General features: G+C 32.3%; 1 protein-coding gene across 5 annotated transcripts in view; it reads left to right on the forward strand.

The window, feature by feature from the left end:
* LOC106051916 (uncharacterized) overlaps positions 1 to 12,269 on the forward strand; it is a 33,003-nt gene that overhangs the window by 10,572 nt on the left and 10,162 nt on the right. For 4 of the 5 annotated variants that reach the window (XM_056027629.1, XM_056027631.1, XM_056027627.1 and 1 more), the window contains exons 16-33: positions 529 to 556; positions 1,970 to 2,056; positions 2,250 to 2,484; positions 3,269 to 3,386; positions 5,479 to 5,509; positions 5,650 to 5,715; positions 5,881 to 6,115; positions 6,584 to 6,701; positions 7,438 to 7,468; positions 8,042 to 8,128; positions 8,264 to 8,498; positions 8,647 to 8,764; positions 9,355 to 9,382; positions 9,579 to 9,665; positions 10,514 to 10,748; positions 11,647 to 11,764; positions 11,938 to 11,968; positions 12,100 to 12,186. In XM_056027629.1, coding sequence (XP_055883604.1) covers positions 529 to 556; positions 1,970 to 2,056; positions 2,250 to 2,484; positions 3,269 to 3,386; positions 5,479 to 5,509; positions 5,650 to 5,715; positions 5,881 to 6,115; positions 6,584 to 6,701; positions 7,438 to 7,468; positions 8,042 to 8,128; positions 8,264 to 8,498; positions 8,647 to 8,764; positions 9,355 to 9,382; positions 9,579 to 9,665; positions 10,514 to 10,748; positions 11,647 to 11,764; positions 11,938 to 11,968; positions 12,100 to 12,186 — 1,975 coding nt within the window. The remainder of the gene's footprint in view (positions 1 to 528; positions 557 to 1,969; positions 2,057 to 2,249; positions 2,485 to 3,268; positions 3,387 to 5,478; positions 5,510 to 5,649; positions 5,716 to 5,880; positions 6,116 to 6,583; positions 6,702 to 7,437; positions 7,469 to 8,041; positions 8,129 to 8,263; positions 8,499 to 8,646; positions 8,765 to 9,354; positions 9,383 to 9,578; positions 9,666 to 10,513; positions 10,749 to 11,646; positions 11,765 to 11,937; positions 11,969 to 12,099; positions 12,187 to 12,269) is intronic. The other variant, XM_056027628.1, reaches the window with a different exon arrangement.

Consider the following 12,269-nt stretch of genomic DNA (forward strand, 5'->3'; position numbering starts at 1 on the left):
CCATAAACATCTGTTCAAAACGTTGAGACCATTACACTGACCACAAGGTCGGAACAGGTTGCCTAGTCGTTCAGTTTGTCCATCCATTTGTCATCACAAGAGTTCGAACCCTGCCTGCCGTCACAACTGTCATCCCTGAAGCTTGTAAAACACATTACAAACAGCAGAATATTACAAACAGTTGATAAAACATTACAAATAGTTAGTAGAGCATAACAAACAGCAGAATATAACAAACAGTTAATAGAACATAACAAACAAGCTAACATAACAACCAGTTGGTGAAACAGAAACAAACAGCAGAACATAAAAAACAGTTGGTGAAACAAAACACTGTTAAAGACAAGGACATTATTGAAAACACAATTGATATGCAAACTTGTTTTGATTTCACAAATAAAACTCGAAATGGAAAATTAATTTCCCCAACTTAAATATTTACTCTAAAAAAAAATGTGCCCTTTGTTAGTTTGAATTAAGTTTGTTTCTTATTCTTTATTTCTAATTCGTTTTCTACTTTGTCCCCAGGAACTGCCTTAAGGATTGTTTCCGACGAGTAAGTCTCTTATTTATTTTTACTATGTACACATAGAAACAATGGCATTTATTTTTTAATTTGGTAATAGCGACTAAAACGTACTTTTACTTCACTGTCTATGTTTTGGGAATGAAGTCGCTAGACCTAGAAAAACACAAGAGGATGTAGTTGGAAATGGAAAGCTAATGTTTGACAAACTAAAATGTAAGTGTAATGGAAGTTAAATGTCACAGCCATGCCTTGTGTAATCGGTAATCGATTTAATATTGATTTCAATATTTCTAATCCGCACGAACAATAGGGAGACTATGCATATACCTTGCATAAACCTTTTTCGTTGCTTATATCGATTCTTGTCGTCCTGGTACAGTTCTAAATCAGGAGCTAAGTATCGTTCAAGAAATATGTAGGACAAATGTGTATTGCAAATTTCTAACGATGCGGATAGCCATAAATAGCTAGCTTATTTAGTGTATGCTGATGACAGAAATAAAGACAATGCTGATAACTATGTTGTTTTTTAAGTGTATGATAATTTGTGTGCACTTTTCGGCACTGAAATTTTTAAGGACTTTCGCTTAAACTCAAATTTTTATTTAGTTGGCAACAGTGAACGTTCTACATGGCGTCCTTGACATTGTTTAGTTTGTCTATTTATTTCAAAATCTTTCCTTATTTCCCCTTTGTTTTTGTTACGTATTTTTTTTTTATATCGCCCCCCCCCCCAATTTTTTTTTTTTTACATTTTCCCATACCGCTTTCTCTTCTTTTAAGTTAACGAATGTGGACCATATGTTAAAAGGAGATTAATGTGTTGAGAGTGTATCCTTAAAATTCCTAAACAGGATTAAAGGAAAAACAATTATTGCTTAATGCTAAATCCAGGGCCGGATTTTAGGGAGGGCAGGCGAGGCTTCAGACAATTCAACAAGAAAGAGGCATCCACAAAAGAGATAAAATATATCCGACGGGTCAGAACTTTTAAGCTTTTCTTTTTCCTAACATTTTTTTTCAAATTTGTACAACTGGCACAACACTTACGTGATGAAGAAGTGTACGCTGGTAGCATGCTCGTAATGTGTACAAGTAGAACCGGATTTACCGACTAAAAAAACTAAAAAAAAAATATACATTTAAAAAAAATATATCAAAACTATTCAATATTTTATAAAAGGAAAGTGGTATTACAATTGCAAGATCTCTATTTCTTTCTTCCATACTTTAAGTTAAAAGTATTTTATTGATTCAATTTCGAAACATTAATAGGGGCCTCCACAAAAATCATGAAACTTATTTACTTATTTCCACCTACTCATATCCGGCCCTGGCTATATTTTAAAAACATTGTGTCTGTCAACTTTTCATTTTGATGTTGTACACATTTAGTATAACTTGTAAACCTTTCCGTCCATTGTTTCAACACAATCGCAGCGACAAAAAGGCGCTACAGAGCTCATGGAACAGACTAACAAGTCAAGCTGGAAGCAGCCAGAATGCGGGAATCAACCTTGTACTTTGGTGAATATACAATTGTTTTTTTCCTGCATCCACATATTCATTTTTCTTGGTTATGTATTTTTTCCATTTTTAAATGAATAAAAAAACAATATTAAACGTTTCTTATTAATTATTCCCAGTCTATGTCAATTATTAGTTTTAAATGAACACATGTTTAGCACATTATATTATCACGTTAATTATCTTATTTTAGGATGTTGGACAATGTTCCCAACATGCGTGACAGATTCACCAAGTTCAACGCTCACTCTTCTGATGAGGCACTGAGGAAAGATACCGAGTTCCTTAAACAAGTGAATGTCATAACAGGAGGTCTCGAGTCTCTGATTAACAACGTCAACGACGCTGATCAACTCAAAGCAGCTATTGAAAGACTGGTGGAAGTTCATCTGCACATGACACCAAGTGTTGGTCTGGAATATTTCGGAGTGAGATTTAAGTTCTCAATATTTGACTAAAACTACTGTTTGAAATTTGTGATCATGATATATCTAGCTGTTGTTTTTATACAATGTAAATAACCGTTATTGTCAAACAATAATAGAGTTATTTGTAAAATTCATTTGTCATATTTTACCAACAGATGATCGTTATTGAGTATGCACACCTGAGTCGAAGTCCCAAAATGGTTGTAGCCATCGCCATTACCCTATAAAAACCCTAGGCCATTGGAAAGGATTTCTTCTCATGATCAGGAGTGAAGCATAGTTTTTCACCCTTAGCTCTGAGCGCCTCTCGATTGGGCGAGAATTTTTCCGGGTTTGGTTCACACCCATATCTCAAGGTGTAGTCCCCTGACCTGCTGTTCTGTCTTATTCTAACACTAACAGACGAGGACAAAGGCTTTGCACCTCTGGGAATCTCCCTGTATACGTTTGGGTGACTAATATTTTCCGAAGTAGAACTGTTTTTTTTTCTTTTAGAAGACCACTTCCTGACCTTGTAGAAAGGCATGCTATACTTTTATATACTTTTGGACAGGTCTTTGTCCCACCATAAATCACAGGATACAAATTAATTCTCTCAGAATGTTAAATAATTCATAGAGAGCAAGTTTTTCCCGTTGCCCTATTCATTTTGCACTTCAGGTATATCCCTGGGGTGTTCACACCTTGTACTATATTTATTTGTACTGAACGACTCTAACACATTCTATGAAATTTAATGTATTAATATCTGTATTCATATCTGTATTCATATCTGTTTTTCCAGCCACTCCAACAGAACATCAGATTTTACATTCAGAGTGCCCTTGGAGTCGCGTCTGACAGTGTTGAAGCCAGAGCCTGGTCACGTGCGCTTCAAGTTTTTAATGAATTCCTTGCTGACCGTAAGTTATGCACTACTGCTTTTACTATGGCTTCCTTCAGTCGCGAAGCGACAATAAATTTTCATATAGAAATTAGATGAATGCATGGGCATTAGCTATGGTCGGAACGATGTCGCCGACACACAATTTTTTCACCTCTCCACGCAGATGACGTACCCAAATGAACTGCCTAAGGGTCGCCTGCTTCTGATTTTTCCTCAGGATTGACTCTTGAAGCCTTTCCCATAGTTGTGTATATCTGCAAGGCAGCAGAAGTTTGAATTTAGTTTTCTGTCTCCTAGATGGGTAACCAGTAAACTTGGGGCATGAGGGGCTCGTTGAGTACTAGATAATACTGTATCCGAAATTTTATATAATGTTCTTTGAGTATAGAAGTAATCAAAAAAGCTATCTGCATATTGTCTCTTCTACAATGATACTATTTTACCAAATTGGTGCTAACAATTTGATACATAACAAAATGTAACCCAATCATATAATATTAATAAATTGCAAAATTTTGGGCGATGGAGAGTGCAGTTTTAAAGGATATGATGGGCATTCTGTAGTGACATTCCACACGGGCAAATTTCAATATTTCCAATTTTCAGCTTTCGGTACATATGTTGTCTCATTTTGTCTCGAAGCGAAAAATTATGCGCTAGTCGTGTAGGGATAGCGTATTATAAGCGTCGTCTTTCTTGAAATTTGGATAAGAACTTGTTCATTTATGCTTTATTCTACTCACTATTAAATTCTTCATTCTCATAATGAATGAATATAAAATTAAAGTAAGTGTATGTGAATTGTCTCACTTTAATAAACTGAAAAAAGAAGTCACTAAACATTGACATAAGCTAAAATTTCTACCCTATTAAATATTCAGCAGCTGAACCAATATACCATGTCCTTGCTGGTGAAATACAAACATCTCTAAATAATGTAGTCTATTTCTCAGGAGATTTTTTTAATGAGTTTTCAGAAGATTTTAATAATTCCAGAAGATTTCCAGGATCTCCTGGAAAATCAAGTGGCCGTGGAAAACCTGTTAAAAGTTATAATAGTTTAAATTAATAATTTACACCTAGAATTAGCGCGGGCCTATGAAAGTGCGGGCCCACTGTCGTCGAAGGGTTGAAGTGGCCTAAGGCCGGCCTTGCTTAGGTCGTCCTGCATAGGATAAAAATCGTGGTTCTTACGACTACGAGCCCCCGACTGTAGTAGTGTAGAGTACTTTAGTTGATGCTCTCTACTGTAAAGAGCGACATGGGCTCACAGATGTATAGTGCAATTTTGGTGCTGGCCCTTTAAGTGTAACGATGCGGTGGTCTTTTTACATTGTGTATATGGCTCGATGTGGATGAAGGCAACACCACACTGTTGTACTAAGGGATATCATGGGTTGACCATTCTAGATAACATTCATATGAACAACTATATCAACACTCAATAATTGAGTAAGCTAAGATTCAGTCGATTCACATATACAAGTATGGAATTCACAATGAGATTTAAAACAAAAAACAGTAGGTAAATATAGGCCTACAAATATAACTAGTACGAGGGCATTTAGGCCTGTACTGTAATAGGCCCTATATGCACTAATATTTTAAAGTAAGCAATTTATGAACAGATTTACATTACTAGTTACCTGTACCATACAAGTGATATCCCCTTCGTGTAATAGAGTAGAAAAAAAACACAGAAACCCAGAAGACCAAATCATCTAACTATTTACAACATAATCTCTCCTGAATAAAAAAAAAAAAGCAACAACAACAAAACAACCCGTGTTTAAAAAAAAAAAAATTCCCATGTCCCACTCACAATAAATAAACAAAACCAACCCACACACACACTCAAATATATAACTATCCCCGCTCCTAGCAGCCTATTATATAATTAGTCGGGAAAATAAAACATTTACACAGCGATCGTAATTGTACTAATTTAGTTATAAATTAGTATTAATTAATTTAAATTTTTGACCTTCTTATTCACATTCAATGATTCAGACATTCACATTGTCACATTCATCACATTCATCATTGTGTTCATATTATATTAATTATTAATTACTATTAGTCAGTAATTTGTTTTCCTCTGTCTACAGGAACAATTCAGAAGATTGGACTTTCAGCTACGTAAGTAGATCTAACTATTTTTTATTTGTCTTCATCTCTCTCTCTCTCTCTCTCTTTTCTACATATATAGATCTAGTAGCCTATAGAATCTAGATCTATATAATTTAAAATTTTAAATTTACATGTAACATTGTCTGCAGAGATAGGAAACTTCTGGCTTCATCTTGGAAGCAGTTGAAAGGAAATGGCAATGATCTTGTATTCTGGTAAGTCAATCAAGAAAACTCTTTTTTAATAAAGTGTCTCATTAAGTCATTAAGTAATCAACTATAATCTATATCCTTAAGTACCATTTATGTAGGACAGCAAAGAAGATAGATTCTTGTTCTTAGATCTATAAATTATGTTTTTATAATTTATACACATTTTAGGATGCTTAACAATGTTCCTAACATGCGGGGACAGTTTTCCAAATTCAATGCTTTCCAATCTGATGAAGATCTCCAAAAGGATGCCGAATTTATTAATCAGAGGAACAACATTATTAGAGGTCTGGATTCCTTGATAAACAGCCTGGACAAACCAGGTCAGCTTCAGAAGACACTTGAGAACCTTGCTGATTTCCATTTGGATAAGAAACCAAGAGTCGGACTAGAATTTTTTGGTGTAAGTTGAATACTGTCTAGGTCTATATTTAGGTGTAGAGCTAGATCTAAATAAGTTGAATACTGTCTTGGTGTCAATATACCGTGTGACAAACATTCTTGTTTGAAAAGAGCAAGTTGTTTAATGCGAATTCCGATTTTTTGTTGGGGGGGGGGGAAGGCTAAGTGCCTTTTGAAATATACAGACAAGCCTAAACATAAATCTAGGATACATAAGTAGCCTAATGACAATTGTGACTGAAATTCTTAGAAATGAAATGCACCAAAAACTTATTGATCAAATTAATTAAATTATCTTTTTTTTATCAAAGCTTTCTTTTAAAAAACAATCAAGTCCTCTCTCTGATAAAAAATATTGGTAGAAAAATGTATTTAATGCATTGTAATTAAGAGCACATGCTACATATAAAGAACATTCTTTTTTTTTTTTCTTACAACCTTACAAGACTTTAAGTTCTCTCTCTTTTAGCCACTACAAAAGTATTCACACCTCTATATTGAGAGCACTCTTAATGTAGCTCCAGGAAGTGCTGAAGCCAGAGCCTGGACCAACTTACTCACTGCTTTGAATAATGTCATTAGAGACCGTAAGTATAAAGTTTGATATTTAAGTTTGACTAAAACTTATTTAAAAACTATTGGAACAGCTTAAAAAAAAATAATGTAAAGGCTAGTGCATTGATGGGCAAATGTTTTTAGTATAGGGTCAAAAACTTTATGGAAAAATTTTAGCCGGCCATAGTATTTTTGTATTTCAAAATACAGAAATTTATTATAAGATTTAATGATAATTGTTTTGGTAACAATAATCATAAGTTTAAATTGGGACATAGTTATTCTTACTATGACATTCCCTCTGAGTTGATGCCAAATGTAATACAAAGTGTTCCTTTGGAACACAACAGCAAAGTCGAGAGAGAGACCATGACCCCTTTGTCTAATGCCCAGAAATGTGCCCCTGAGAAAAAACTTAGATTAATACAGCTATACAACATGGGAGGCAGTTAGGGTTGCATATATTCTTAAGAGTGAAATGAAGTGTTCACATCTATTTTTGGCTCAGCGTTTTTTAATTATGATTACTGATTTGGGAAACTCAATGTCTCCAACAAATCATCTCAAACTATCTTCATAATTCATAAGCTTGTCTTCTTTCATATTAGTGAATTTATCCTCATGGAGTGCAAGGGGAATTTTTATATTCAATCATTTTAATCATGTGGCAGGCTGGATGAAGCCTTCTTCATAACTACTACACTAGTGAATTCAAAAAATATGTTAACAAAATTTTTTCATTAATTGATTTATTAAAACTTTTCCCAGATGCTATTGAAAGACTTGGTCTCACTGCCAAGTAAGTTTCATTGTTAACATTTTTAACATATATCATTATTTTAAATCAACAAAATGATGATTTGATTAATTAGCTACATATTTCAAAGTTTAAATTCCTTTTACTTCAAAACTCTATAAATGGGTTTGTTTCCTTAAAATTAAGTTCGACTTTTGTATTAGTCTAAGTATAAGAGAAACTAGTGATTATCATGACAAAAGCTGCTCCAAGCTGTATTGAAGTCTTTAAGTAGTACATGGCTGTTAACACATGTGTATATTCTTAGTTCCTATTATATTTTATAATTCCTTTTAATTCAAAACTGTAAAAAAGATTTGTTGACTCAAAATAAAGTTAAATTTTTAAATACTTCTAATATGAAAGATATTAATATTATATCATGGCAAAAGGTACTTCGATCATTACTTATTGAATTCTCAGTATAATTACAAGTTCATTGAACTCAACAACTAAAACTTTATTGCAAACAATATTTAATTTTACAAAATGTAGTAGATATATTTACATGGGTGTGAACACATATTTATTTTCAATATAAGTTGTTATTTTATGTTTTATAATATTTATGTACAGTGACAGAAAAGCTCTTGACAGTTCCTGGAAAAAACTCAGATCAGGAGCTGGTGGCAGAAAGAATGCTGGAGTCAAGCTTGTTCTCTGGTAAGACTTGTTTTTCATCTTATAGAATTAATAGCCTCATACAAAAATAAAATGGTTGGTTCAAGAAAAATTATTTTAAAAAGTCAAATAAAACAATGAAGTCTATTATTGTTATGGTGACTTTTTTTTACCTAGGATGCTGTCCAACGTTCCTAACATGCGCAGCCAGTTCAGCAAATTTGATGCTAATCAGCCAGACTCCGTCCTGAAAGAAAATACTGAGTTTCTGAACCAGGTGGACCGTATTCTTGGGGGCATTGAGTCATTGGTCAATACAGTCAATGATCCTGTTGCACTTAAAGCAGCCATTGATAAACTGGCTGATGCTCATTTGAGCATGCCATCTAGGATTGGTCTTGACTTTTTCGGAGTAGGTTCAATCAAATTTTTTTTTTTGTATATCTAAAAGAATTTTATTGCTGGTTTAATTAATATCACTGATGAACACCAGAATAAATGAAATGTTGAAGAATTTAAATCAGACTCAATGTATAATTCAATTCATCCATGCTCACCAGCCACTCCAACAAAACATTGCTCAGTACATCCAACAAGAACTTGGTGTTAGTGCTGACAGTGATGAGTCAAAGGCCTGGCCAGATTTATTTGCTGCCTACAACCTTGTCCTTAAAGAACGTATGTAATGATTTCTTAGCAACTAAATAAGCTAACCAATTGTAACTCTTTTCTAAAATACAAACAAAAAAACTCCTTTAAGCATTTAGTATTCTTATAAAGTGAAATGAAATATAATTAAACACTTTTGAATAATTCTTGTATAAACTCTAATTGCTGCTGAAGTCAAATTTTTTTTTTTAAAGTTTATGTCTCATGAGTCAGTATAAAATTTAAATAAAAAAAAGTAACCAGTTTGACAATTATTTATTGGTGTTTTATTATTTTGTTTAATAGCAACAAATATAAATAATACTTCAGAATTCACAGATGTGGCTAATAGTGTCCCCTTTAAATAATTGTTAATGCTATTTCTCCCTAATGCATTCTCCGATCAAGTACCTAACAAAAAATGAACCAGTAAACAAAAATACTCAATCCGTCAATTAATTATTGTAATTAATTATTTTGTTTGATATCAAATAGCGGAAATAACTTGTAAATTATTAGTAGATATAGTTTTAAGCATGTAGTTCTTCCCCTTTAGATAAGTTTTTTTTTTTTTTTAAGTGGATTTTTTAAATTTTGCTTGTTTTAATTTTTTTTGTTAGGTACTGTACTGAAAATTATTTCTGACAAGTAAGTCATTACATTAATTGCCTTTGTTCCTCTTTAAAATACTTTTTATTCTACAGTTTTAATAGTACATTGTATTTAAGATGATAATTAATTAAGATGCTACTTAATTCAATGTTGCCATTATTTTATATGAAGCTTATACATTTATTTATTAATGAAACCTAAAATTTCTTAATTTGTCTTCTTCTCCTATCAGTGAAAAAGTTGCACTCAAGAGTTCTTGGAAAGCACTTGTTGATGCTGCTGGAAGCCAAGAAGGTGCTGCAGTCAATCTGGTTCTCTGGTCAGTTTAACACAGAAATAAGAATTGCCTTATTTTCTAGGGACAACTATGTCATTTCATTGTTTGACTTGTACAACTATTTGTTATTTAATACACACAGTAAGGTTTTGTTTAATTATATATCCTGAGTCACCCACAGATTACTTTCACTCTAGCATTCTGTCTACATAGAACAAAATGACTGAACAACAGGTCACTAGCAAAAATGGTTATTGATGATATACAATGTACCAATGATGTAATATGATTCTATGAATAACTACATTAATCAAGCCTTGCACTGCATCTATACATATCATGTATAAATAATATGAACTGACAATTCACCTTGTAGTACCATAAGATATGCCTGCAGCCAGCAATATAATAAATAATAAGGCACACTTTGAACCATCTCTCATCTACCACTCTCTATCATTTGAAATTAGGTTGGTCCTAACACCAAAGCTAGATCCCAACTAGTTCCAAGCTCTCACAATAGCATTTGTAACACATAAGCCAAACTCTTACTCACAAACTACCCTACCATAATTTCATATGGGAGCCATGCAGTACCTAATATGAACAAAGTGATACTTAACAGAGCAGTGTTTTACAGAGACCCAATATACAAGAGGCATAAACAGATATCAGTGGACATGACCAAAGATAATATAAGAAAACATTACAACATATGATGAATGACATAATATTCATAAAACCAAAATGTTTTTCACTTTAACTATTGCATATATAAAAATACATATATTTAGAATGCTTGCCACCATTCAGACTTAAAAAAAAACAACAACATTTAATGGATTTAGAATTAAAATTAAATAAATCAATTATTTTTACTTTACCAACAGGATGTTTAAAAATATACCCAAAATGCCTGAAAGATTCACAAAATTCAATGGTCTACAATCTGATGATGACCTTAGAAAAGACACTGAGTTTATCAAGCAAGCAAATGATATTGCTGGTGGTCTTGTTTCTTTGGTCAACAACATTGACATCCCAGGCAAACTCCAGGCAGCTATTGACAGACTAGTTGATGTTCATTTAAATATGAGACCAAGTGTTGGACTGGAATATTTTGGGGTCAGTTCCTTTTCTTTTTTTAAGTAATATTTTGAGATAAAAAAATGTGTATTGAATAGGCCTATATTCAATTTTTAAAGGTTTCCCCAAAAATGTATTTTTAAATAAAATGAAAACACTTTAAAGACTAGCTTAGGGGCCAGCTTGCTTTAACTGACAGGACATGGCTTTCCAATAAGACAGCTGGAGAATTTTTACAAATGCATTTGATACACATTTAAGACCAAAAGGAAATCTACTGTCGAGGACAGACATAGATGATGAATAGAGAACCTAAACCAACCACTGGTAAACAATGGTTAGGTCTGCAGTGGAAGGGGCAAAATATGTAAATCACAGCTAAGGCTATATAGCTTCTTGAAATACTGCACTTTTCTATAATTTTTGGACTCAAAGAATAGCCCTTATTATATAAAACCATGTAAAAAAAAAAAAAAGAAAGTAAAGTTCACCTTTCAGACCTTGCGATTTATGTGAGAAACAAAATTATTGCCTATTGCTTAATCTTTTACTGTATACTTTTTTTTAATACATTTTCAAACTTAATTTTTATTTTTTAAAAAATGTATTTATCTTTCTAGATTAGCCTTTATAAAATAGTGTATTTCTTTTTTTATTTCAAATAAAATTATCTTTTTTTTGTGTATTTGGTAATAAATAAGTTTTTAATGTACATATATAATGTATATATTTATTTGTCAATGCTTTTTATAACTTCTGTTTCTTAATGTTTAAGAAATTAAACCAGATTAATAACCTTACTGTTTATCTTTATCTAAATCCTTTTAAATATTTATTTTTATAAAACTCAGTCAGTTGCTAAAGAAGCTTTGAAGAACTTTAATGCTGAATGTTTGTTAGATGTTTGAAGTATCACTATTTGTATCTTACATTTCAGCCACTAGAAGAGAAAATAGCTCAATACCTGGTTAGTGCTCTGGGTGTCACTGAAGACAGTAATGAAGCTAAATCATGGACACATTTATTAAATGCTTTCAACACAGTCCTCAGAGAAGGTATGTCATCTGCTTAGCATTGTTGATAATAATATCAATTCCATTGGCTAACATCTATATCATCTAGTATTATCAAGACAGATGTATCATGAATAAAGAAAAATATATAATTTATTGCTAGCCCTGTCAGTTATTGCCCTTTATAATATTTTTTTTCATTTATGCCTCTTCAGATTCCTTACAAAAAATTGGCCTCTCTGCTGTGTAAGTTTATGATCATTCATTTTTAATTATTAATAAATAAAAAAGTACTTTTTTTTATTTGAATTTCTTCTCATTTAAGTTCACAGTTGTTGTTTTTATTAACCAAATCTTGTAATGTTTATAAATGGCAGTGATAGGAAATCTCTTGAGAGCTCATGGAACAAACTTGCAGATGTTGCTGGAGGAAAGGACAAAGCTGGCACAAACCTTGTTCTCTGGTAAAATGTCATAATTTCATTATAAAATAATATTACACTTTTTTCTGTTGTATACTTAAATTACACAAATAAATAAAATAAAT

The sequence above is a fragment of the Biomphalaria glabrata genome, chromosome 4 (assembly GCF_947242115.1).
Source record: "Biomphalaria glabrata chromosome 4, xgBioGlab47.1, whole genome shotgun sequence".
NCBI lineage: Eukaryota > Metazoa > Mollusca > Gastropoda > Planorbidae > Biomphalaria > Biomphalaria glabrata.